At 37.0% G+C, this 27699-nt stretch overlaps 1 protein-coding gene across 1 annotated transcript in view; it reads left to right on the forward strand.

The window, feature by feature from the left end:
• The window catches only part of GTDC1 (glycosyltransferase like domain containing 1), a 387632-nt gene that overhangs the window by 136097 nt on the left and 223836 nt on the right, over positions 1-27699 (forward strand). The window contains 2 exon segments of the mRNA XM_043992941.1: positions 20064-20231; positions 26761-26934. Coding sequence (XP_043848876.1) covers positions 20064-20231; positions 26761-26934 — 342 coding nt within the window.

Genomic DNA, 27699 nt, shown 5'->3' on the forward strand with positions numbered 1-27699 from the left:
CAGGGCACATACATGTCTAATGGAAAGGCCTGAGTTCAAGACTCATTTCTATCCCTTAATTGGGTGAGTGTGTGGAAGTCAGTTAATGTCTCTAAACCTCTTCTCTCATCAGTAATATGAGGATAATAATATGTACACTATCTTCCTCATAACCTCACCGAGGGGCTCAAATGAGAAAAATGTATGTGAAAGTTCTAAGACCACAGCATTCTATAATGATAAGCAACTGCTAATACTGAATCACTGGTAAAGTCCTGTCTTTTACCGAATAGTTAGGATGTACTTCCTGTGTCAGCATTTTACAAAAGTGGATATATGTGATGGAAATCAATTTTATCCTGGGAGGTTTGTTTGGGAATTTTCAATAGGTGCTCTCTTTATTTGATGCCACTACCCTGAGTTAAGTGCATAAGTATTTGCAAAAATAATAACTCGTTTTGATACTTAACATAATCAATATCAGTTGCCAATGAGGAGAATGATATGTATATGTGTGTGTGTGTGTGAGACTGTGTATATATCCATACACAAATATATGAAGTATGTGGGGCCTAGAAAGCCACAGAACATAAAACCCCCTGCCCTTTATGATCATATAGCATTGTATGATTCTAAAAGGCAGAGGCTTTTCACTTTTCTCTTTCTAACACATTTCCTTATTAGTGCCTTAAACATAGTAGATTCTTTTTTATATATATATATATATATATATATTTGTTGATAATATTGGCCCCTTTGGCCATAGTTGATTTTCAATAGCTTGGAATTATAACATATTATATTCTTTTTTCTTTTTTTTTTTTTTAAAGTGAGGCAATTGGGGCAGCTAGGTGATGGAGTGGATAGAGCAAGTCACTTGCCCAGGGTCACACAGCTAGTAAGTGTTAAGTGTCTGAGGCCGGATTTGAACCCGGGTACTCCTGACTCCAGGGCCGGTGCTCTATCCACTCCATCACCTAGCTGCCCCCATATATTATTATTTTTTTTTTTTAAATTTTATTTAATTTTATTTTCTTTTCTTTTTCGGGGCAATGAGGGTTAAGTGACTTGCCCAGGGTCACACAGCTAAGTAAGTGTCAAGCATCTGAGGCCGGCTTTGAACTCAGGTCCTCCTGAATCCAGGGCCGGTGCTTTATCCACTGCGCCACCTAGCTGCCCCCCCCCACCCCCATATTATATTCTTAAGGAAGAAATGTTAAGGGTCAAAGCTTGCTTTTTGCTATTCTTCCAAAACATGGAGACTCATTTAAGGAGAGGATTTTCTTTAGGGGAGCTGTAGGCAAGTTATGTTGAGAGAATCATCATTCATAGTTTTGGGTTAGAATCAAGAGGTCATTTTAAAAGACAGTTGAATTAATGGTAAGTATCCTTAAATTTTCATATAATTTGGCAAATCTTGAATGGGAAATGGTTTTCTTTCCGAAATTTGTTTTCCTGTTGTAACTGTATTGTCCTGAAAAAAGTTTGGATGTAGAAAATGTACTTCAGAAACAAAGGAAAAACCCTCTAGTCCTCACTCTTAGTGTCATCAACCATTTACTTTTATTATTTTTTAAAAAGTCAGGAAATGCAGTGCATATAAATGCACCTTATATTAATGCAGTTTTACAGCTGAGATTTTTACATTCACAAAAATCTAGAAATTTGAACTTATGGTCCCCACAGGAATCCTAATTCAGTCACATTGCATAAACTGATATTAAGGCTGAAATGTATCATCATTACAGTAATACAAAATACTCATATATGCAAGAGGACACAGTTATGGTTACTGTGGGAACCATAATTTTGAATTTCCTGACTTTTTTTTTTTGCATGTACAATTCCAACCATAATATTAGGTTAATGTAGCTTTTCCCCCCCATCGAATGTGAAACAATATATTTGCAGCTAGTTTATTTTCAAAAATACTTTTCATTGGCTCCAACTATTCTTCAGTAATTGTTCTAAATATTACTTTTAAATATCTGAGGTACTTCTAGAAAGAAGTGTGCAAGGGGTGGCTAGGTGGCGCAGTGGATAAAGCACCGGCCCTGGATTCAGGAGTACCTGAGTTTAAATCCAGCCTCAGACCCTTGACACTTACTAGCTGTGTGACCCTGGGCAAGTCATTTAACCCCCATTGCCCCACCAAAAAAAAAAAAAGTGTGCAAGGCAATGGATTCTACATGAAACTAGTTTGACATATGCTTATATTAGCTAGCACTCTTCTACTTGTATAATATTCTCTCTTTTTCTCTTTCTCTCTCCCCGCCCCCCCCCAAATATATTACATTCTGGCACATTACAAAGGCAGGTAGCGTATCTACTACCTGCTGTTGAAAGTGTTGACGATACTGAATTATTTATTCTATATTCTACACTATCCAAAATTGTTTTGGGTAGTTTGACACATTTCGGTCTTCCATATGGATACTTCATGGTGGCAGAGTTGCCAGCTGCTCAGGTTTTGTGACAGTTTCAGTTTTTCAAGGACTGTCAGAGTGTTCTTGGGAGAATCTTGCTTTACTACTGACTCCGAAGAAGTGGTAAAATCCTGAAAACTGCTAGATTTTTAAAAGTATAATTCAGGACAATTAGCGTGAACAAAAAGTTCCAAGAAATCTCAGAATGTACATGGGGCACATTTTAACAAGATTTGGGAAAATCTAAGTTGTTCACCAGAGGATGCATATATAAAATAATATAACTCTAATGCTGATTACTAATAGTATTGCATATTCATTTGGTGATTTGGAAAAAAAAAAAGCCTTCTGAAATTTGGAACATAAGTGTTTGAGGAGATAAGCAGTAAACTAAGAAAAAACATCAGAATTTGAAACACCTATATAATACACCTCCGGTTCTTCCTTCCTTCCTTCCTTCCTTCCTTCCTTCCTTCCTTCCTTCCTTCCTTCCTTCCTTCCTTCCTTCCTTCCTTCCTTCCTTCCTTCCTTCCTTCCTTCCTTCCTTCCTTCCTTCCTTCCTTCCTTCTTTCCTTCCCTCCCTCCTTTCTTTCTTCCTTTCTTCCTTTCTTTCTTCCTTCCTTTCTTTCTCTCTCTCTCTTTTTCTTTCTTTCTTTTTTCTAATAATAAACATTTTTATTTATAGTTTTGGGTTCCAATTTTTATACCTCTTTCCCTCCCTTCCTTCCTACCTCCCTAAGGCGGCAAACAATTAGATATGGGTTATACACCTTAATTTAAAAGGACAAAAGAAAGATCAGTAGAATTTCTATATCTCTGTCTATTTGCAGAGTTCTAATAGGATATTAGATCAAGTGTGGGAAAGAATCTCAGAGGCTACTCACACCAACCAACTTTTATGTTTTCTGGATAAAAAACCAATTGGGACCCGTGGAAGCTCTGACTTGCCCAAGGTCACATAGGTATAGAGCATCAGAAACTGGATGGAATCCAGATTCTCTTACTTCAATGTCAGTGCTCTTTCCAATAAGCTCTACAATTTATTTTATACTTTCATTCACTGATTTAGTCAACAGACATTAAAAGCCATCCAATGTCTTGACAGAGTACCTCAGTGGAATAAAGGTTTCCTTCTAAGATTTTATATATATATATATATATATATACCAATATTTATATACTTTATATCACCAATTATAGAAAACTTAGCAGTTTGGAACATCTTTACTGGTATGTCTTAATACTCATATCTTTTTTGATTCAGGAAAATAATGAATTTTCCCATCTCCTGTTTTAGTTTGTTTCTGGAGCAGACAGGCTTTTTTTTTTTTTTTAACAATGACTACTGAGTGCTGTCTAGTTTATTTACCAGGATACTGAGTGTTTACTCAACAATTCCTATCTCAGAATATTCAAGTCTAAAGTTATGGTGGAGCCTAAAGCCACTCTGTGTTTGTGTCATGCCAAGTCTGTGCTTGAACATAGTTGTAGATAGCCTTGTAGTCTGTGTGTATATTTGAACAATTGCCTTCTTGGCCAAATCAAATCAAACTCAGCTACCCAAGGCTGGGATCATTGGAAGGTGTGACAAGACTCCACTGGGTAGGGAAGGAGCTCCCACACAATGCCTCTGGGTTTAGAATCATCCTGCTTTTGTTGGGTTTACAGATTAAACTCCAGAGGCTCAAGAATAACCTGACCTTGTACTAAAGGTTAAAGAGCAGCCCCCAACCAGTAATCAGCCATAGTTGAAACATTGGCCTCAAGTATAGATTAATTATGTGGTACATTAGAAATATTTCATACACTAATTATATTAGTTTATGTAGAAAAAACACCATATGAAGTGTTCCCAGTACTCTCAGTGACTCAGAGTGCTCTTAGCATGTTAATTGACTTGCTTCTTCCAGGCAGCCTATCCCAAACCCCTTTGGAATCCCAGAAGATGACAGGAATCATTACCATGATATGGTACATCCCTTATTCTTATACCAGGTCGACACCTACCTTTCCCCAAGAGTGTGCTTTCCATAGGTTTGTGTCTTGAGCACTTGTTTCATTTGGATTGTAAGCCAGAGAACATTGTCTGACGCGTTGTTTGTGGTTTTTTTTTTTAAAGTAAAGTAATAAGTACAATCATAAACAAAATTCTGCTTATTAAATATTCTACATGTAGATAACATCAAACCTGGTGCTATGCTGAGCAGTTGTGTCAGAAGTTTCTTGCCTAGTCGGAATGAATTATCTTTTCCACAAAGAAGTGAGTTTTTTATATGATTAAAGTTAGTGGGCTGTCAAAAAGATGAACTCTTTGCTTCCAGGTGGAATTCATGAATTCAGTCAGTTGCATCTATTGCTGAGTGTGGTATATGAAAATGATAGAGCCAGCTCTTCCCCTCAGGGAGCATGTAGTCTTTTGTGGAAGACAGAACTAAAACATATGATAGCTGATGAGGGCTTCGACCAGGTTGCCATCTGTGCGAGTGGAGACAATGGGATGTATTTGAAAAAATGGGCCGTTTTAAACTTATGTTCCCTCATCTGCAAAGTGAGGCTCCTTGCATTACTTATTTACTTTACCCAAGACTTGCAAGAAAAGTACTTTGTAAACTTTAGAGTTCTCTGTACAAGTGAGCAGTTTTTATTATTCCCTTTGTTAGTTTTTTAGTCAGAGTAACATACCTTCTGAACTTTAGCACCAGAAGGGACCTTAGAAGCCGTCAAGTCCCAACCCCCCCCCCCACCTTTTATAGATGAGGACACTGAGGCATAGGGTGATTTGCTCAGGGTCTCACAGTTAATAAGCATCTGAGGCATTATTCACATTCTGGTCTTTCTGACTACAAATTTATATCCATCAGATGGAGATAGTTGGTAGAGTAGTTGATAAAGAACTAGGCCTGAAGTCAGGAAGACCTGGGCTCAGGGGTGGTCTCAGACATTTACTAGTTGTGTGACCCTGGGTGAGTCACTTGATCTCGGTCTGCCTTAGTTTCCTTAACTTGGAAGGTAGACTAGGTGTTGAAGTGGATAGAGAGCATGGGGCTGGGAATCAAGAAGTCTCATCTTCCTGTGATTAAATCTGGCTTCAGACACTTTCTAGCTGTGTGACCCTGAGCAAGTCCCCGTGTTTGCTCCATTTCGTCATTTGTTAAATGATCTGGAGAAGAAAATGGCAAATCGTTTCAGTATCTTTGCCAAGAAAACCCTGAGTAGAGTCACAAAGACTTAGATTCTACTGAAAATGACTGAACAACCACCAAAAAATGGGGATAATAACAGCACTTACCTCTCAAGGTTGTTTTGAAGATCAAATGAGATGATATTTGTGAAAGCACTTAGCAGAGTACCTGGCACATAGTAGGCCCTACAGAAATGCCCATTCCTTTCCCTTGCCCTCTTCCATCAGTTAAGCACCCTGTCAGTTCTTCCTTCCCAGTGTCTTTCACATTCAAATGATCAGAGGCCTAGAGCAGGAGGATGCTTCGGAGGTTATCTAGTCTAATCATCTCATTTTGCTGATGATAATACTGAGTTCCAGGAAAAATATAAGGTCATAAATACAGTAAGTGTCAATGGCAGGATTTAAACACAGATTCTCAAACTCTGGAGCCACTGCCCATTCCACTATTCCACCTTCAGTCTTTTGTTTCCATTTCCACTGTCAGCTCCTAAGTTTTAGGCCTTTCTTTATCTCACACAGCAGAATCCTTTCTGCATAATGTTCTATGATAGATTTTCCTAAAATATTGTTTTTCTCTGTGATGATTGTAGAAAGAGGCCTGGGAATAGAATTTAGAAGGCTTTTAGTTCATAGCCTGACTCAGACACTCATTCGCTGTTGGACCAAGGGTTAGATAATGAGATCATATTTAGAGCTAAAATGGGCTTGAGACCGTATAGACCAAGCATGTCATTTTACAGACCAAGAAACTGAGGCCCCAGGGAGTTTCAGTGACTTGGCCTGATCAGGTAGTAAACTTGCTTTTAAAAAAATGTCAGATAGTCAATCTGGTAAAAATTGAACAAGTAGTAGAGTGGAAACTTGAATCTAGGCCTTCTGACTCTGCCTCCTGCATTCTTTCCCCTATTCTTACCCTAATATATAAAATGAGGATAATAATACTTTCTGGATTTCTCTCTCTCTCTCTCTCTCTCTTTCTTCTTTTTTTTTCTTTACTTTCTGTATTTCTCTTACAGGATTGTTTTGAGAAAAAACACTTTGTAAACCTTGAAGTTTTCTATAAATAGGAGCTATTTAAGATACCTACTCAAAACCCCTCAGTGATTCTCCATTGTTGACAGGATAAGTCTGATGTCTTGAGCCCAGCATTATAGGTTCTCCAGAATTTCTTCCATATTACTCATCCAGACTTTATCTCCAGTTATTCACCTCCTTAAACCTTACATTATAGCTTTTGTCATTATTCAGTATTTTCAGTTGTGTGCATCTCTCCATGACCCCATTTGGGATTTTCTTGGCACGGATATCGGAGTACTTTGCTCTTTCCTTCTCCAGCTTATTTTACATATGAGGAAACTGAGGCATATAGTGGTTAAAGTGACTTGCCCAGGGTCACACCTAGTAATTGTCTGAAGCTGGATTTGAACTCATGAACATGAGTCTTCCTGATTCCAAGCTCAGTGCTCTCTATCTACTGCACTACCTAGCTGCCACATTATAGCCTAACAGTTTCTTTATAGCTTTTAGACAATGCCTTGTATTTCCCGCTGTGTTTTCTTCCTATTAGTCAATCTGCAGACAATTATTAAGCATCACCTGTGTACCAGCCACATGGCTAGACAGTGGGGTGTTGTAATGGATAGAGTATTGGGGCTAACATCAAAAAGATTTGAGTTCAGATATGATACTTACTGGCTGTATGCCTCTGGGCAAAAAATTTGACCTCTGTTTCTCCCAGTTTCCTCAACTAGAAAATGGAGATGATAACTGATGAAATAGGGAGCACCTATCTCTCAGGGTTGTGAGAATCAAATGAGATACTATTTGTGAAGCACTTATGAGCACAGTGCTTAACATATAGTAGATACTTAACAAATGCTTGTTCCCTTTCCTCTTCCCCATATCAGCATATATAAAATAAATGCAAGTTAGTGAGAAATAGAGGACATTAATTAGCAGTTGGAAGTCATCTATGTTTAGTGTAAAAGGTGGTACTTAAGCTACATCTTTAAAAAACAGAAGGATTTTATGCAGTAGAGATGAAGGAGTACACTTTAGGCATAGGAAATGTCCTGTAGAAAGGCATAGAGTTGGGAGAATTGTTGAAAATGTGCTGTCCATTTTTGTTGAAATCTAAAGTTCTGGCAGGGTTGTAACATAAGTTTAGAAAGATAAATTGGGGCCAGGTTGAAAAAGGCTTTAAAAACTAAATAGAGGAATTTCAATTTTATGACAGAGGCAATAGGAACCCATTACAGTTTATTGAATAAGGGCTGAAATGATCAGCTCTTCAAGTCAGGAATATTGTTTTGGCAGCTGTGTGAATGATAGTTTGGAGTAGGGAGAGTCTAGAGGCAGGAAGACCAATTAGGAAGTTATTATAATTTAGGTCAGAGGTAATGAGAATCTTAACCAAGGTAGTAGCCATTTGATAGAGAAAAGGGTCATATGGGAAAGATTGTGGGAGGTAGAAATGGTAAGATTCATTTATTGATTGTACGTGTAGGGTGATGATTGTTGACTTGTTGAAGATAATGAGGTTGTAAACCTGGATGATCAGAAGACTGGTGCCTTTGACATCAGAGAAATAGGGACCTTAGGAAGGTGGGTGGACTTTGTCAAAAAGATACTGACTTCTTTTTTTGGACTGATGAGTTTAAGATGACTTTGGATCATCCAGTTTGAACTGTTCAACAGGCAGTTGAGATGCCAGAATGAAGGGAAGATACTGAGGTTGAATATATAGATCCAGGAACCATTTGCATAGGGTTGAAGGCCCAATAGACCTTGGGGAGAACCAGTAGTTAGGGGAATGTGATGTGGATAATGAGCCAACAAAGGAGACTAAGGAGTTGTCAGACAGATGAGAACTAGGAGGGAGATGTCACAAAAACTAAAAGAGAGAGAGTCCAGAGGAGATAGTGGAAAGGGTGATCCCTGTTGTTAAATGCAGCAGAAATTTCAAAAGGATGAGAAATTAGAAAAGAACACTACATTTGGTCATTTAGATTGCTGACTCTAGGCAAGTAACTTAACCCTTTTGGTCTCCATTTTTTCATTTGCAAAATGAGCTAGAGAAGGAAATAGCAAACCACATCAGAATCTTTGCTAAGAAAACCCAAAATGGGGTCATGAAGAGTTGGATATAACTGAAAATGACTGAACAACAAACAACAACAATGTAGAAATCAGTTTCAGTTACTTCAGGAGGAAAGAAACCAGATTTCAAGTCTTTGGGGAACGAGTGAGAGGAGTTGAAGTGTAGCTGCCTTGTAAAGAAAGCTTTTTCTAGGAATTTGGGTGAGAGTGGGAGGAAAGTTGTAATATGGAAGCTTGAAAGGGATGGAAAGAGGGTTTTTTTTGTTGTTTTTTAAAACGTGGTTCTGTGATTTCCCACCCAGCATCATATCTTTTCCTCTTTCCTCCATTGATCTAATGCATCTTCTCCTTCCAAAATCTAAACGAATTCTCCCCTTCTCCAATAATTTCTGCCACAGTACTCTAGCCTATAGAGATAATTTTCTGTCCCGAAATCCTATGGTGATTATTCATTTTATCTTTCAAAGTTTTCCTGAGTTGATCTGGTATTTTCCCATGTTGTTATTTCACTTTTCAGGTGATTATAGTGTGTCCTCAATTTCTTTCGAAGTTCAAAGTTCTTTTGTAAGTTCATTATCAATCACTCAGTAGACATTTATTAAGTACCTACTATGTACTAGACACTGTGCTTAGTGCTGGGGATAAAAAAACCAAAAAAGCAAAAGACAGTTCCTGCTCTCAAGGAACTTAAAATCTAATGGTCAGTTCCTTTCCAGTGGGCAGTGTTACTGCATCATAACTCTAGTGATGCTTGTCCCCTCTTCCCTCATTCCCTATCTCTACTTATGAAAGCCATACTTATCCTTCAAGACCTAACTTATAGGACCCCATTTTATACCAGTGTATACTACTCAACTGACCAAGTCAAGTCACTTTGGTAGTGTTGTTAGCCTTATTGTCACCAAAGTTGAAAAATGTCTAGAGAGCTTTCGAAAGAGGGCAGGCAGGATAGTGGTGGGCAATGAGTCTAGGTCATGTTAAGATCATTTGAAGAACCAGGAGATGTTTAGCATTTAGATGAGAAGACTTGGGTGATATGATAGCTGCCTTTAAGTATTTGAAGAATTTTCCTGTGGAGGTAGAATCATATTTGTTCTATTTGGCCCCAGAGGATGAAAAAAAACAAAGGATAGAATTTGTAAAGAGGCAAATTTAGACTTGATTTCAGGAAAAGTTTCCGCCAAAGTTAAAGCTGTCCAGAACTGGGATGGGCCATTCTCAAGAGGTGGCTTATTTCACATCATTGAAAGCCTTCAAATAGAGGCTGTATCACTACATGTCATATATGTTAGAGTGATGATTCCTTTCAGGTAGATGTTAAATGAGATGCCTGCTGAGGTCCCTATGAACTCTCAAAATCCTGTGATTCTTTGATATATCCCATAAGAATAAGCATGGTCACTTGAACAATTTTTAATTGATTGTATTATTGAAAGAATGTCCAGTGAAGAAATATGTACATCATTGCTCAGAGGAACATATTACTTTGGTTCCAATAACAATATTCTTGTTAATGGAATTTCCTGCCAAATGAGAAGAACTTAAATCCTTACAATTTGATTTATGTGTTAACTGTTTTTAAGAAGTTATAGTCAACTATTTGCTTTATGGATTATTTGCATGTGCGTTATTTATATACTCTAGTGGCCTTAGGTTGACACTAAAATAATTTGAGTAATATCTTGAAGATAAATAGTATTTTTTTTTGAGAATTGCAAAGGAAATAGCTTATCTCATTCCATCAATTCTTTTAACGCTTTGAGGTAGGTAGAAGTCAAGATAAAGTAATTCATTGGAATCCAGAGAAGACAAGTAATTTATCAAAGGCCATTGTCAGTGTCAGAGGCAGGCCAAAGACCCAGATGCTTTGACTTCAGGAGTAGTGCTTTTTTCACAAGGCTAGATTTGTATTACATGTTGAAAGAAAATTTTTCTTTAATTCACTGTAATATAGATCTTAAGAAACTAGAGACTCCTCTCAATTCCTGCAAATGTCTTTTCTCTCCCAGCACACCACACCCAGATGAAGATCTATTTTTTGGTGATATGAATTATTATAGCAAATAAGTAAATATTTTGCTATTCAATATTTGTAAATGTTTTTGAAAATACAAAACAGTTAAATATGTCAAATATGCCTCAATTAAAATGACAGCTATTCTGTTTATACACATGGAACAGAAACAGTTTTAAACTGTTGCTGTTAAACTAAGTGGAAGACAGTATTGTTTATGGCACAGTACTTTGCACATAGTAGTTACTTTATTGATTTTGGTCATATTAAACAAAAGTCTTATATAGAAAATAATCAGGACAGAGTGTCAATTATTGATCACATTAATAATAACACTAAAAAAACAATCCATGGCTTACTAACTTGACTAAAAGGCATAGTTAAGGTGATTCTGTAGCCACTGAAGTGGACTTAGTACAATTTTATTTTATTTTCAGAATTCTAAATGGCACAACAATGGTCTGAGTTATTGTGCAGACAAGGGGTCAGAGAATCTGATTTCCAGTCTCAGCTCTGCCTTGGACAAATCACTTAACCTTTCTTAGCTTTACTTAAGTTTCCTTATTGGTAAGATGGGGACAATCATACCTGTCCTTCATGTCTCAAAGGGTTTTTGAAAGTGTCAAATGAAATAAAGTGTTTTGGACACAGTAAAGAGCTGTATAAATTTAAGTTACCATCATTATCAGGCAATTACTTTCCAGTGGGGCAGTCTTACTGCATCATAACTCTAGTGGTGTTTGTAGCCTCTTTCTTCCCTCTCCATCTCTGCCTATGAAGGCCATTCCTATCCTTCAAGACCCATCTTCTGTGTCCTCTTTTTTATATCACCATATTTGAAAGTGATCCATCCATCTTCTGAACTACTGTAATGCTTCTATTTGTGTCTTTCTGGAACATTTTCTTTTTTATTGGGAACTTCAACTTTTCAATGTAGAAGGCAGGGGGCAGCTAGGTGTCACAGTGGATAGAGCACCGGCCCTGGAGTCAGGAGGACCTGAGTTCAAATCCGGCCTCAGACATTTAAAACTTACTAGCTTTGTGACCCTAGGCAAGTCACTTGACCCCAGTTGCCTCACCAAAAAAAAAAAAGATAGGTCCACCTCAGTGTAGAAGGCAGAATGAGGAATGACCTTATTAGACACTATGAGTTTATAATAGATAAACATATACATGTAAACTTTAACAAGGTAGTAACAAAATCCTTCCCATTGTGTCCCCTTCTCCACTTCTTTTGTTTTCTTCTATGTATTCCTGTGATTATACTTTTAACATATTACTTCAAATTTAAGCTATCTGCTTATGCCCATCTCTTTTAGATAGCAAAGTCCTTGAGGGTAGAAAATGTACCTTACCTGTTTTTATTTCTCTCACAGTGACTAACATATTACTTTGAATATAGTAAAGGGCTCAGGAAATTAACTGAATAACATTTTTGTATTTCCTAATTTTACATACATTAGTCTTTTCTTTATGATGCGGTAAAAGTTTTAATTTTTTTATTAACCCATTAGATCTGCATCATGAATGAATACAGTTAAAAAGCAAACAGTGTTCTGAGCTTTAGAATGTAGTAGCATGGGGTTCTCATTCATAGCTGTAATATAGTATCACTAGTCTTTTGCTACTCTTAGGTAAATAATTTCAGGTTCATGCTGGATAATCTTACATAATTCATTCTTTCTCTCTCTCTCTCTCTCTCTCTCTCTCTCTCTCTTTTCCCCAGTTCTTAGGATATTTGCATTTAATGATGAAAAACTTCAGCTTGAGATGACATCATACACAATACCTCAGAATAGTGATTCTGGGGATCTTTGGGTGTCCAGGTCCACAGTTATTTTCTAACCCCTGTGATATCGTGATAAAAAGGGCAACAATTCAATTTTTTAAAAAGCTTAATTGATTTTTCTAAAAAAATGACAGTAATTTATGGGAATAATAGCTGCTTTTCCCATACTTCACCCTTATGCCAATATTGAACTCCTTTGTAACAAAGAGATACAATTAAATAAAACACAATATTTGGTGTTTTATACCTTATCCTGACAATACATAACAACATTCTTCCTTATAAGTCCTCTGTCTTCCTCCTGTGTGGAGTGGGAAGGTGTTCATCATCTCTTCTATGAGTTAAAATCCATCCTCAGACACTTAATAGCTGTGTGACCTTGGGGAAGTCACTTAACCCTGTTTGCCTCAGTTTCCTCATCTGTAAAATGAGCTGAAGGAAATGGCAAACCACTCCAGTTGGTTGATTGGTTGCTGTCCTTCATTCTCGAAGAGGACCAAAGTGACATCATTATGTTCAATTCAAGTTACAGTATGTCCAAGTGTGGCTGATCAGCCTAATACAAGTTTGGAAGGCTCTACTACAGGTCAGGCACAAATAGTCCATATGAACATTTGGAATGGCGATATTTCTAAATTTGCACATTTCACATTTTTTTTGAGGTATTGCAATTCTGCTTTGCTCATAGAGTACTCCACCTTCTTTTATGCTGGCACACCATTGCTAGATGGTCCTGTGTCTGTGTCTCCCATGTTTCACAATTGATTTCAAAGTTCTTCAGAGAGATCTTGAGAATGTCCTTGAATCAATGCTTCTGACCTCCAAGTGAGCACTTGCTTTGTATGAGTTCTCCATAAAATAGTTTTTGGGGCAAACATTCATTTGTCATTTGAACAACATGGCCAGCCCATCAGATTTGTACTCGGCAGTAGAATTTGAATGCTTGGCAGTTCTGCTCCATAAAGGACCTCAGTGTCTGGCACCTTATCCTGCCAGGTGATTTTAAGACAGTACAGATATTAGTGATTCACTTTCCTGGCACAGCACTGGTAGACTGTCCAGGTTTCACAGGCATACAACAATGAGGTCAGCACAATGGCTCATTCCATTTCCCTTATGTGGACTAACCAGGAGCAAGTCTAGTACCTTTTCTATGGGTGATGTCTTTTGACTCATGCGTAAATTGGATATAAGTGAGACAGAGATACTCAAAGCCTTAAGCCTCACACTGTCTTCCAGAATCATCAAAGTCCAGTGGCAAGACAAAAATCAAGGCAATTGGTGATGGCTCAGGACATAGTGGATATCTTTGGTGTCTAAGGAAGCTCTAAGCATTCCACAGCACCTGCTTTAGCTATTTTCATGGCCATTGGAACAAATTGTTCCCATTTGCCCATTACTCTGGGGAAGTCTTCACATGCTTGGGCTAGATGGTACCCCTAACTCACTGACAGGTTTGAGACCCTTTTATTATAGTCAATCTGGTTTAGCCTGTCTGCCAAAATCATTTACCAGGGTGTGGCCACTGTGCTTCTGGGAATCAGGTGAACACCAGAGACAGAAAGCAGCCCTGAAAAGGGCCTGGCAGCCCTTCACATCAGAGATACTAGTCTTCCCTGTACACTCTACACTCCCTATACCCCAAACTACTCCAGTATCTTTACCAATAAAACCCTAAATGGGTCATGAAGAGTTGGACACAGCTGAAATGACTAAACAACAATATCCCATTATATTAATATATCACAGTCTATTCAATCATTCTACAATTTCTATTTCATTCTGCCATTCTGCTTAATTTCTAAGTGTTTTTTATTTTATTTTATTGGTACTTACTATATTCAATCTTGTGGGAACTACAGAAGAAAGCACCTAGGTGACCTAGTGTATAGAGTGCTGGGCCTAGAGTCAGGCAGATCTAAGTTCAAATCTAGCCTCAGACACTGTATGAACCTGGGTAAGTCACTTAGCCTTAGTTCTTCATTTGTTAAATGAGGATAATAGCATCTCCCTGACAGGGTTGTTGTGAGTATCAAATGAGATAATGTTTGTAAAATGCTTAACACTGGCACTTAGTAGGTGCTATATTTTAAAATGCTAGCTGGTACATAGTAGGTGCTATATAAATGCTAGCTGCTATAGTGATGTTGATGATGATGATATACTATTATAAATTTTTCTTCCCTTCCCTTCTCCTCTTTCCCCTTCCTCTTTCCCTTTCCCTTTCCCTTCCTCTTCCCTTTTCCCTTTTCCTTCCCTTTCCCCTTCCCCTCCCCCTTTCCCTTTCCCTTTCCCTTCTCCTTCCCCTTCCATTTCCCTTATGTGGACCAATCAGGATCAAGGAATGAAAATGAGGCAGCAGAAAGAATTGGGGTTGAACCTTTGACTAGCAGTAAAGCAAGAAAATTAGTTCTTTATGTTTGTTTGGTTTTTTAAAATCCAAATCTATTACTTCCATTGAGATCCATTGGCTAAATGAACTCTTTCTATGTAAGAACTTGTACCCAAGTGGCCAGAAACAGTGTACCCTTTTTTTGTTTTTGTTTTTGTTTTGTTTTTGGTGAGGCAATTGGGGTTAAGTGACTTGTCCAGGGTCACACAGCTTGTAAGTGTCAAGTGTCTGAGGCTGAATTTGAACTCAGGTTCTTCTGACTCAAGGGCTGGTGCTCTATCCATTGCAGCACCTAGCTGCCCCAACAGTGTACCTTTGAGACAGTGAAGGATGTACCTCTTTCTGGGTATTATACTCAGAGGTAATAAGGTTCATGGCTCCCTTTGAACACATTCAGGAAAGAAGGAAAATGGCAAAAAAAAAAAAAAAAAAATCAAGTTTACTCAGAATGGGCCGGCAAGAATAGGCTTTTGATTCCAAGGTCATTTGTCTTTATGGTATATTTAAATAGATTGGCATTAATCTATGCCTTTAATATGCATGAGAAATGGATGTTTCTTCTGTAGCTTTATACGTATCTCAATGTACACACAGGCATACGGAATGATATTAGCATTCTGGCAGCACATAGCAGTTTTGGTTGGACTACTGTAATAGCAGCTTATATCTACTTTTGGTGAGATGGTAAGCTAATGATGTAGCTGTTAATTTGAATTTAGAAGACATTTTAAATATAGGTTTCTCTTTCAGAGACAAAAGTTGCAATTTAAAGCTCTTTGGTGGTCTAAAAACAGCTTAATTCTCTAGTAGTGTGGTAATAAGTACTAATCCAGCTTATACAGTGATTGTAGTATGTCATGTTTGTGAAAGATCCCTTAACTGCTTTCTCTGGGTTTTATGTTAATTTAAAAAAAATTAAACATAAAACCTTATAACATCTTTATGCTGAGATAAACTGTTCAATTTGACTTGTACTCAAGCGGCAGCTGTCAGGAATTAACGTGTTCCTTGTGGTTTTTGCTATCACCTTGTGTCCTTTTCTCCTAGATAGACTCTGTGGGATGATAAAACTCACCTTGTTAGGATTTATTACTTAATAATAACTGAGGTAAGGTTAATATTGATATCACAGGGAGTACCTGCCAATATAGTGATGTCATTACTATTATTATCCTGTTCTTTCATCCCCTACCAATAGCTAGTAAGGTGAAATACTATATATGATATTTTCCCCTGGCCTGCCCTAGTTCATTCTCCATGGGATCATGTGTCTGAAACTGGAAAGAACCTCAGAAACCATCTAGTTACACTCCCCTTTTTTATAGATGAGGAGACTGAGAAACAAGGAAGTTAATGACTTTCCCCGAGGATACCTACATAGTTAGTATCAGAGGGATTTGATCCCAGATTTCCTGACTCCAGAGCCAGTTTTATTTCCATTGTACAACATGTCCACATTCTCCCTCATGGATAGATTTACAGTGACTCCTCCTGTCAAGTGTTATTTAACTTAAAATTTCCAAGAAATTTGTTATTGCCAGTATTTAACATTTTACCCATAAAAAGATAAAAAAGAATGTCTTGGGATCCATGCTATCTCCCCCCCCACACACACAAAGATAATAAAATGGAAAGAGTGCTGAACTGATTATTAGTAGAGTTGGCTTCTGACCTGGCTCTGACATTGGCTAAATGCATGACTTTAGATAAGTCATTTCCCTTCTTTGGCTGCTATTTCTTCATCTGAAAAATGAGGGGATTGGACTCTTGTGGAACATTTCCAATTCTGAAACTCTGTGGTTGTGTGAAATAATTTGAGCACATTTTAAAATGAGTTGTTTAAATAGAATAATTTCCCCCCTTTTGTAAAGAGTTTTTGCTCTTTATTTGCAGTTACTTCTTTTCCTTTATGAACTCAAAGTGCTTAAATGTTTTATTAAAGTCATCCTCAGTGCTTCAAAATATTCATATTAGGATGAGTATTTCCTCCAACAATAAAGACAGCAGCCTAAGTTGTAATGAAAGGCCCATTGTGGCCAAAAAAAAGTCATCACATAGGAATTCTTAAACTTTTTTTTGCTTGTGACTTCTTTTTGCCCAAGAAATTTTTATGCACCCTCAGATATATAGGTATATAAAATAGGTATACATAACCTTTACTGTTGCCAAATTTTTTGCAACCCCTACCACCCTATATGGGGTTGCGACCCATAGTTTAAGAAGCTAGGCTTTAGACTTAGACTTAAACTGGCTCCTGGACCAGAAGTACATAATACCTATCTAGTCAGTCATTAGTCTCTCAACAAACATTTGTTAAATGCTTACTGTGTGCCAGGAATGGAGCTAAGCACTGAGGACAGACACAAAGAAATGCAAACACATGGTCCTTTCTTTCAAGGAACTTACATTGGAATAGAGGAAACAACGTGGGAAAATTCATACATGTGACATATAGACAGTGTAAATTGTAATGATTGGAATGACGCCACCTACTGGAGACTTGCTGTGGAGACCTCCACCATGAGGAAAATGCCTCAGAGGCATTGTGGCTTTTCCTTGGCGTCAGGAAATGACGCTTGCTCATGGGTGCTGTCTATCAAGTCTACCAGCCAATCAACTGGAGGAGCCTCCTATGGTCTGGGAGGAGACAGGAAGGAGGAAAGGGAGCCTGCGCAGAGAGCGCGGGCCCTTTTGGCTTCCGGACTTGATGGTGGTGGCGGCAGAGGACTTCACAGGAGATTTGAGGAAAGATAGGAATGCCAGACTGTTAGAATTCTGTTCTCAATCTTTTTCTTTCTATTTTCCAATAAACCCTTAAAAACCTAAACTCGTTTTATCAGTGATTTTTAGTCAGTTTCCCCCAAACTGGGGAAACACATTAGAATCCACATTTAGAATCTTAAATTACACAAAATGGAAGGTAATCTCAGAGGGAAGGCCTTAACAGTGGGGGTACTAGTAAAGGCTTCTTGCAGGAGGTGGTAGTTAATCTGGCAGAGATTATGCTTTGTTGGCATCGATATTAAGAATTCAGTGTCACCTCCACACCACTGGGGTCATAAGAGTAGAACCATACAATGCGTGTTTTGTGGTTTTAATGGAAGGCTAACTCTGGAGTATCCAGGTTAATAGAATAGTCAAGAATACCTGATTACAAGAAAAACTTGCTGTGGAACTTCAGAACTAATTGTTGTTGTTTTAAATAGGTTTATGATTTTAATGAGATTTTTTTAAGGTTAGTGGTAAAATGAATTCTCATTCCCTAAGTATACATCATATGATGATGGAGGAAGCATTGATGGAATTATAGGGGAAAGAACAGACAGTGATTACAAACTTGTTGCAGGTTACCCACAAAGTATATAATCCAAGCGTACCTAATTAACAGTTGACTGAACTTTTAAAATGTACATTTGTGTGAATTAGATGGCTAGCAAATTTGACGATGAGGCTTTCTTCCCAACCTCCTGTTTTTACCATTCGATGCATTTTTGGTGGACTTATCTATAAAATATGGCTGGTGGTTTTGTCCAGGTCTTACAGAATAGGCATTTATATCATCATAAGCACTGGCTTGTGTTGTATTATTGAAAACCTAATGAATAATTGGGCATGATGATTGCAGTCCTTTCACCCTGAAAGGGAAAACTCATTGATCAAGGTACACCATTATACATGATTTTTATTATCCTGTTTCCCAGGTGCCTGTGTTTTATAAGATGAGCAAATGTCTCCACATTTCATTATCTCTTTCCAACTTTTGGAATATGTTTAAAGTAGAGCAAAAAAAAAAAAAGGTATTGTGCAAATCAGTAAAAACTTGTCTGCTATACTTTTCCCACTGCTTTTTCAAAATGGAGGAAAAAACAAATAATAAGCAAATCAAGCTGCTTGGTGATAGGGTTGATTTGGAGGAAAAAAACTTTTATTAATTACTCACCACACAATTCAGGCTATAGATATTATTGTATTTTGATTTTGAATAGAACTTTGAATCATCAGAGGTGAAATGTGAATTCCAGATTTGAATGCCTAGAGTTACTATATGATCCATAATCTTATAAATGAGATAATGTATGCAAAGTGCTTTATAAACCTTATAGTTCTAGATAAATGTCAGCTATTATTTATTGTTATCTGAAAGCTCACTGTTTCATATCTGATAAATACCTGAAGATAACCATTTGGCTTGTCAGTATTAGAGAATTTATAGTGTTTGTAATGCGGATAATAATGAAGATATTACGGTATTCTTCACATAGTACATAGTGCATTTAAATGTAAGTAGTCTTCTACAAATTTGTAATAGTGGCATTCCATCATGATGGTGTTATCTAAATATCTTTAGCTCCTCTTTTTTTTTTTTTAAACTTAATACTTTTATCTCCCCTTGTATCTAATACAACACAGTGCCAGGCACATAGTGGGTATTCAGTACAGACTTGTTGAATCATGAATTTATCAGCACATTGATCATAAGCAACAATAAGTTAACTTTCACTCGTCGCTGTTTCACGGGCAAGAAATGTCTCAGCGTTTCTTGGACTTGTGCTTTTATAGAAAGAATTTTACGGACTGTGCATATGGTGCCATTAGCAGTCCAATAATGGAGAAGAAAAGATAAAATAAAACAACCATTGCAGGGCACTTTACAAAAAAATAGTAAAGAAAATATGCCAAGAGAAAAAGACCACACTCGATAAGTCTACTGCATAAATCAAAAGGGTTTATGTCATAACACGAACATGTGCCATTCTTGCTCATATATTGAATTTCAGTAGTTGGTTGCATAAAAAAGTAAAGTATAATGAAACTGGCAAGCAAAGTATTCCCTAGTCAGCCTTATCTTTGTTCCATTTGTCCTTCAGATACCGCTTTTCTTGCCTTTTTCAATAAAATCCATCTAGCTTTTTTTTTTTTTTTTGCATCTCTCTGTAACTGAGCTGAGAAGACCAATGAGATTCAGTGCTTTTCTAGTTGAGTTGTTAGCAGCTGCTTTTTAAGAGATCAAAACTTAGAATGCTGCTACATGGTATCAAGGCTTAACTATTGATGTGTCCCTACAGGGGTGATGTTTTTCTTGTGGGATGGGGGGTTGGGGAGAAGGGAAAGGGAAGGGTAAAGGGTGACCCCTTTGAGCATGATCATATAAAGTAAACACTACTCTCCTTGTTTCTCAGGATCCTCTTTGCAAGCTCGGTGCTTAACCTGACTGAACTGACTGCCCTTCGGCCTGACCTTGGCAAATTGAAAAAGGTTCTTTACTTTCATGAGAACCAATTGGTATATCCTGTCCAGAAATGCCAGGAGAGGGATTTCCAATATGGATATAACCAAATTCTTTCATGGTAGGTGTTCATTATAACACTATATTTGACTTAATACTTTTTTTTTTTGATATTATTGCTTCTTTAGGGATAGTTGTCATTTAAGTAAACCTGGAGGTAATATCATACAACTACCTCAGAATGCATCAAAATATAAAGATCTCAACATTGCTGCCAAGGTAATAAGTAAATTGAGGCAGTGTGGTCTTTATGATAGTATCCACCAACACCATTATCACACTACTCCTAAAACTTATGTATGTATCTTCTAAATATATGTTGAATTCATTATTAGGTTCTATTGTTTTCAAAACCATCAAGATAGAAGCAAAGGCCTAGAGGGGACCTTGAGCTCTGTTATTCCGTGAGCCTTGATTTCATATACATTTTTTAACGGAGGACAATTAATCAGCACAGATTTACTTTGCTGTATGCCACTGAAATTAAAAGGAAAAAAATTTAGAAGAATAAATAGAAATTAAAGGATAATGTAGTAGTTTTTTCTTTGGGTTTTAGGACAGAGGAAAAGGTAAAAATGGCAAATGCATTTTTACTTTTTTTCCATATACTGTTGTGAATTGGTGCAGTACTAAAATACCATGACATTTTAAAGGTGATGGTCCTTTATTGTTACTTCAATAAAATGTATTTCCTGAAGCTAAGTTAATGAAAGAAGTTAATAACATCTGTATGAAGCAGCTTTGTTATTAGATTATATACAAATATAACTAGAACTGTAAAGTTCAATCAATCTGAATTAATTTGCTATAGTTTATTCATTTTCATTAACGCTTATTGGCTACTTTTGTTCACGGTTCTCAAAATACCAAAAAAAACCCCCACCACCCTAAAGGTTTACATGTATGTAACATAGACCCTATGTATGGTAATACTTGAGTTCCACACGCTTTGCAGACGCTTTCCTGCCATCATTTTTACAGGCTGCTTCACTATGAAGTTTCAGCCCTCTCAAAATGGAATAGAACTGCTGTACTTGAAACATCTCATAAAAAAAAGCAGCCTTTTTCAAATTTCATTATAAAATAAAAACACTCTCCATTGTACCCACATAGACACATAGAGAATAGGAAGTATTTTGTTTAAAAACAAAAAAATACTTTATCAATATTGAAACATTTTTCTTTATTATTTTTTATGATGTTGTCTGTTCTACTTTGTCTGGATAAGTGTGTGTTCAGTACACCTGAACAATCAGTGTGGAAAAATGAAACCCATTTTTCTTAGCATATTCTTATTTTGATATGCATAGAATCATTGCATAGTCATATTAAAGAAGGAATGTATAAAATAATCATTTCTCAATTATTTTGAATCTGATTTGGCATAGATTTTAAATTATATATGAACATGAAAAGTTGCAGTTGCATTCTGCAAGCAGATATCGAAATATTTTCTGATTTTTGTGTCATGAAATATTGTCTTTGTTGATACATAAAGAGGATAAAAAAGCTGATCTGTGCTTTGCTGCACTGTTTCTTTCTAGAGGGGAAATTGACAAACATTAAGAAGAGGTGAAGTAAGATCATCAGTTGACTTCTTAATGGGAGAATGGTACAAGACACATGGGGGAAAAATAGGAGTGTCAGAAAGCAGTCCAATTCGGATTCTCCTTAGAAAGTATTGTCCCTGCTTGCTCAAATGTTTCTTTAGTTTTCCTGCTGACTTCTGCTTTTATGGGTAATGTCAGTTTTCTTTCTTGACCGTGCAGCTGTAAGGATTTTAAGGATGACTGACACACAATCTCACCTTAAATATAGGTTTCACTAACCCACTGACTTATGAACACATGTCCTAACTCTATCTTATGACCTGTGGGTCGCTATTACAATATGTGACATATGGTGAAAACAGACTAGCTGTAAAACATCTCTCAACTTTTGTTACAGTGTTATGTTGGAGTCTTCCTTCTTTCAGGGTGTGTCAGCACTTCTAGGGCTCGCTTCTTTGTTCTCCTTGCTTATAATTTATCCAACCCAAACTGGGACTTGAATTTTATGCAACAACAAAAATTTTTCTGCATAATAATGACAACTACTGCCATACGTCTAGCACTCCAAAAGCTTAAAAAATGCTTTCCTTACAACAAGCCTGTAAGGCAGGTAGACTAAAGATTTCCCCTCCTCATTTTATAGGTGAGGCAACTGAGAGTCCTAGGATATATCTGCTAAAATAACTTACCAGTCACATATTAAGGGTCAAATCCAGTATTTGAACCCAGGTTCCCTGATTGAAAATCTAGCTATCTTAGCTTTTGATTTCATTTTTGTTGATTTTTGATATAACAAATATTTAAATTGCATTATGCTGAACATTTGACTTGGTGTTCCTGCTTTGTAAAATTTGCATTTTTTCATTGGCTATTTGCATTCCATGGATGTATTTTTATATCTTCTTTGATCTCTTACCTTTCTGTTGCAGTGAAGGGATTAGGAAAAAAAAAAGTCATTTAATCCACCTGGGCCTTATAAAAGGGACTCTTAGGTTCACTTTTAAAACATTACACTGATTTGTTTTTGAAAGGAAAGAGGCCCACTTACAAATATGATAATTAATACTTATTATATCAGCGTTTTCATTCCTAAAGGATGCAACAGAGGTGTGTCTGTACAATTTTGCACTCACTTAGCTCATTTTATTCTAATCTTTATGACTTCTGTGGCCTTCGGTAATTCACTTGTTCTCTTTGCATATCAGTTTTATATCCCTAAAGTATAGGAGTTTGACTGTGTGATCTCTAAAATCCCAAATAGCTCAAATTGATTATCATGTCACTTTTTTTTTTTAAATAAGAATTGGTCAGCCTACTTCTGGGCATGATCTAATTACTGATTGGCTTAGGAACTTTGACCTGCTTCATTTTCCCCCTGGGCCTGTTTGCCCACCCTTAGTCAACTTAATCCCATGCTTGAACACTCAACCTCTTGGTTCCAGAATTAGTGAGGGTACCCAGTTGGCTTTGCCTACTTCAGCTCAAAACTCTGAAGCTCGAGAAATCTGCCAGCCTTAGCCTCCCTGGTAATGGGAATTACAGGTATTTGCAACCGTGCCAGGCTATCATATAAAATGTTTAATGTGCATGGTAATTTTCTGCATACCTTTTGGGACAAGTAACAGATGTTTATAATACATGTTCTTTTGATGTTCCATGATTTCAGAAAGGAAGGGGTATTAAAATAATTTATGCATACATATTTTTTAAAATTACAGAAGACATAGATATGAGTTCAAATGGCAGTTTTTCTATTAATTTGAAATAGAGCATTTCATTTGTATCATTCTGATGGATCATAGTACCATTCCAATTCAGAGTACATTTATTTTATGGCTGCTAGGTGGTGCAGTGGATAGAACACTAAGCCTAGAATTAGGAGGACCTGAGTTCAAATTTAGCCTCAGAGACTTACTAGCTATGTGACCCTGGGTAAGTTACTTCACCCTGTTTACCGTAGTTTCGTAAACTGTAAAATGAGCTGGAGAAGTAAATGGCAAACCACTGTAATATTTTTGCCAAGAAAACCCCAAATGGCATCATGAAAAGTCAGACACAACTGACACCACTGAACAACATGCTGATTTTAGGGAGACAAGTGACTTTGTGTTTTGGCCTTTGAGGGTCATTATTCCTAATGACTATACTACCTTTTTTTTTTTTTTTTTTTTTTTTGGTGAGGCAATTGGGGTTAAGTATCTTACCCAGGGTCACACAACTAGTAAGTGTTAAGTGTCTGAGGCCGGATTTGAACTCAGGTCCTCCTGACTCCAGGGCTGGTGCTCTAGCCACTGCGCCACCTAGCTGCCCCGACTGTACTACTTTTAACTTAGGATCATTTCTTCATTGGAAAAAAAAAAAAGTGAGTCATTTGCTAAATTGTCATAGTCATTTCTGTATAGCTACAACATATTTTGGAAAACTGGAGATAGGTTAGATCATGGAGATAGCAGTAAGGTTTTATGAAAGAAAAATGCCTTTGGCTGAGAATAGAAAGGACCATACTATCTTTGGCACTGTCAACCATTGTGTCATAGGGAATTCTTCAACATCAAAATTATTTGAAATAATGACTTCTTTATAGTAAGTGTGAAGCCAAACAAATAACGTATTTTCAACATTATATATATAGAATTCCATCTAACATATATTGCCAGTGAGGAAAACTGCATTGTTGTTAAATAGGGTGAGAAATTAATAGAGTAATCCTCTTTGCCAGAAGCATAGCATACAAAGTCAAAAGGCTTACTTACCTGGTTGTATTTTTTTTTTTTTTTGGCAGGGCACTGGGGGTTAAGTGACTTGCCCAGGGTCACACAGCTAGTAAGTCTCAAGTGTCTGAGGCCAGATTTGAACTCAGGTACTCCTGAATCCAGGGCTGGTGCTTTATCCATTGCGCCACCTAGCCGCCCCCTACCTGGTGGTATTTTTGAAACATAGTCTTTCTTTTGAAATATCATGTGGAAATAGTCAATGTTGGTGGTGCTGTGGAAAGACAGGCACACTACTTATTGTTAGTTGCGTTGTGAATTAGTATAGTCATGCTGGAAAGCAATCTGAAAATCCCACCTGCCTCCTGCCAATAATGAAAATGTCCATATCCTGTGAGCCAGAAATCCTACTGGAAAATAGATAAGAAAATACGTCCAAATGTTTATAGCATCGCTTTTTGTAGTTGCAAAGAACTGAAAAAAAAAGTATTAGGGGAATGGCTAACCAAATTTTGTTAAATGATTATATCATAATATTACTGTACCATAAAGAAGGATAAATGGGAAGACTTATAAAACTAATGAGTAAAGTAAGTTGAAGAGGATGCAAAAAAATTTAAACAATGTAAATAGAAAGAAAAAATGCAATGTTATATAATTATAACAACCAAAAATCTCGGCCTTATAGATAAGTTGAAAAAAATGTACCTCTATCTTTTCTCTGCAAAGGTAGGAGACTGTGGTTATGGAATATTTTTTTTTTTGGTTCAGTCATTTCTATCATATCTGATTCTTCATTACTCCATTTGGAATTTCTTGGTAAAGATACTGGAGTGATTTGCCATTTCCTTCTCCAACTCATTTTACAGTTGAGGAAACCAAGGGTTAATTGATTTGCCCAGGCTCACACAGCTAGTAACTGTCTGAGGCCAGATTTGAACTCAGGAAGATGAGCCTTCCTGACTCCGGATTCAGTACTCTATCCTCTGTGCCACCCAGCTGCCACAAGTGCAATATTGCTCATGCTATCAGGACTCAGTTGACATGTTGGTTCATTTTTGCTGGACTGCTTTTTAAAAACTCTTATAAATTTCTTTTATGATCTTTGTTATAAAGTAATTTGGTACAAGGAAAGACTTTAGACAGGATAAAAGGGAAGGGATATAGGCAGGAAATGAAGGTGATGTCAAAGCAAAATATAATGCCATGTGACCTTATGAAGTAATTAGCTTCCACATACTTCGTTCTTCCCCACTTCAAAATAAAATGGAGCTTGCCATATCCCTTTAGATAATAAGAAAATTTTGATTAAAAATGATGGTAATGGGGCTGCTAGGTGGCGCAGTGGATAGAGCACCGGCCCTAGAATCAGGAGGACCTGAGTTCAAATCCAGCCTCAGACACTTAACACTTACTAGCTGTGTGACCCTAGGCAAGTCACTTAACCCCAATTGCCTCATACACACAAAAAAAGATGGTAAAAAATTGAAAAGTAATATGTAAATATTAAATTTTTTAATAAAAATAAATAAATAGTCTAGGCTTATAAAAACAATCCTGCATATTCTTCCACCTTTTATTTGAGAGTAGATAATCTATTGGTGAGAACTGTTGTTCCTGAAGTACAGATCTAGTCACGTGATACCCCTATTTAATCAATTCCAATATTTTCCTAATGATAGGTAATAGAACAATAATATAAACTCTTCTGTTAAGTTTTTAAAGTCATACACAACCTTGTCCCCAACCTATCTTTCCAGCTCTGTTGGACATTATTCCCCCCGAGGGGATCTACAGTCTTCCTAGCTCTCACAAATAAAGCTCCATCCCAGGTCTTCATGTCTTTGAGTTGGCCCCTCCCAGGGCCTAAAATGTATCTCCTCCTCTACCTCACAAAATCTCTGTCTTTAAGATGTAGCTCAGCCACTCTTGTGCATGAAACCTTTGCTGATTGCTCCCAACTGCTAGTACTATTTTCCCCTCCAAAGAAACTTGTCTCTATTTTGCATATATTTTATATGTACTTGTTAATCTCCTTTCCCCGCTCTACCCTGCCCAAACCCTAGAATGATTGCAAAATCATTGCTAGTATGGATTGTAAACTCAGTGCAGGTATGGGTAGTTTCATTCCTTGTTCTTGTATCCCCAGTACATAGCAGAGTGACTAGTACATAGTAGTTATATAATAAATATTTCTTGATTGATTGGCTAGCATAACCAGAAGTGACTATAACATGAAAATAAAAAACATAAGTAAAACTTTATTTTAAAATTCCTACTGTGAATATGATCATACCATTTGCATCTATCCTTTCTATTTTCCTTGCAGTTTAGTGGCTGATGCCGTGGTTTTCAATTCTGCCTTTAATATGGAGTCATTTCTTACTTCTATTGGAAAATTTATGAAGCTGATTCCTGACCACAGACCCAAGAATTTGGAAAGCATCATCAGACCCAAGTGCCAAGTTCTGTACTTTCCAATCAGGTTTCCTGATGTGAGCAGGTCAGTACGTTTGACTCTTTTCCCAATATTCTATCATAAATTATTGTCTCAAATCTGTAGAAATTTGTGGTGTGTCCTGCCATATTTTAGCCATCCTGTTTAAACACAGTGAAAGAATCTCACCATGCCATGATTTACAAAGATTTTATCTCATCTAAAAACCAATACAACAGAAAGTGAATAATGCTAGCAGAGATAATTGTACACAGTAGGCACTTAATCCATATTGGTTGGATAAATGTAAGTAGCAAAGAGTTATTTGTCCTCTCCCTTTTGTATATTTAGAGGCAAGCTTTTAAAATTTCCTAGCATCTTTTTTTTTTCTTCATCCATCACTTGGCTTCAAAGAATCATTTTCTAACACGTTTTAGCCCCACTGACCTACTTACATAACTGTGGGTACCTTTTAGAGTAAGAATTCTATTCAATTCCAAATTAATAGAGTGACCAGAAATCAAATGGACGTTAAAACTGGTTATTGAGATTACCTTTCATTCCTCAAGCTGTTGTACTGTTGTTACTGTTTTTCTTTTATCCTTTTTCTTCTTACTTATTTTATTATTTACTGGCAAGTGATTAGAACTGAACATCATGTTAATGGAGAGTCAAGTTGTGTGGCTCTACATGTACTTGAAACAGTTATGCTCTCTTTCTCTGTTACTAAGAAGGACATTTTTTATTACCCATGCTGCTGAGCCCATCCTGAAATTAGCAGTCGGTTATGTGGCTCCAAGGGAACATTCTGGAGATCCTTTTCACTTTTGA

Source organism: Dromiciops gliroides, chromosome 3 (assembly GCF_019393635.1).
Source record: "Dromiciops gliroides isolate mDroGli1 chromosome 3, mDroGli1.pri, whole genome shotgun sequence".
In the NCBI taxonomy this organism is placed as follows: Eukaryota; Metazoa; Chordata; class Mammalia; order Microbiotheria; family Microbiotheriidae; genus Dromiciops; species Dromiciops gliroides.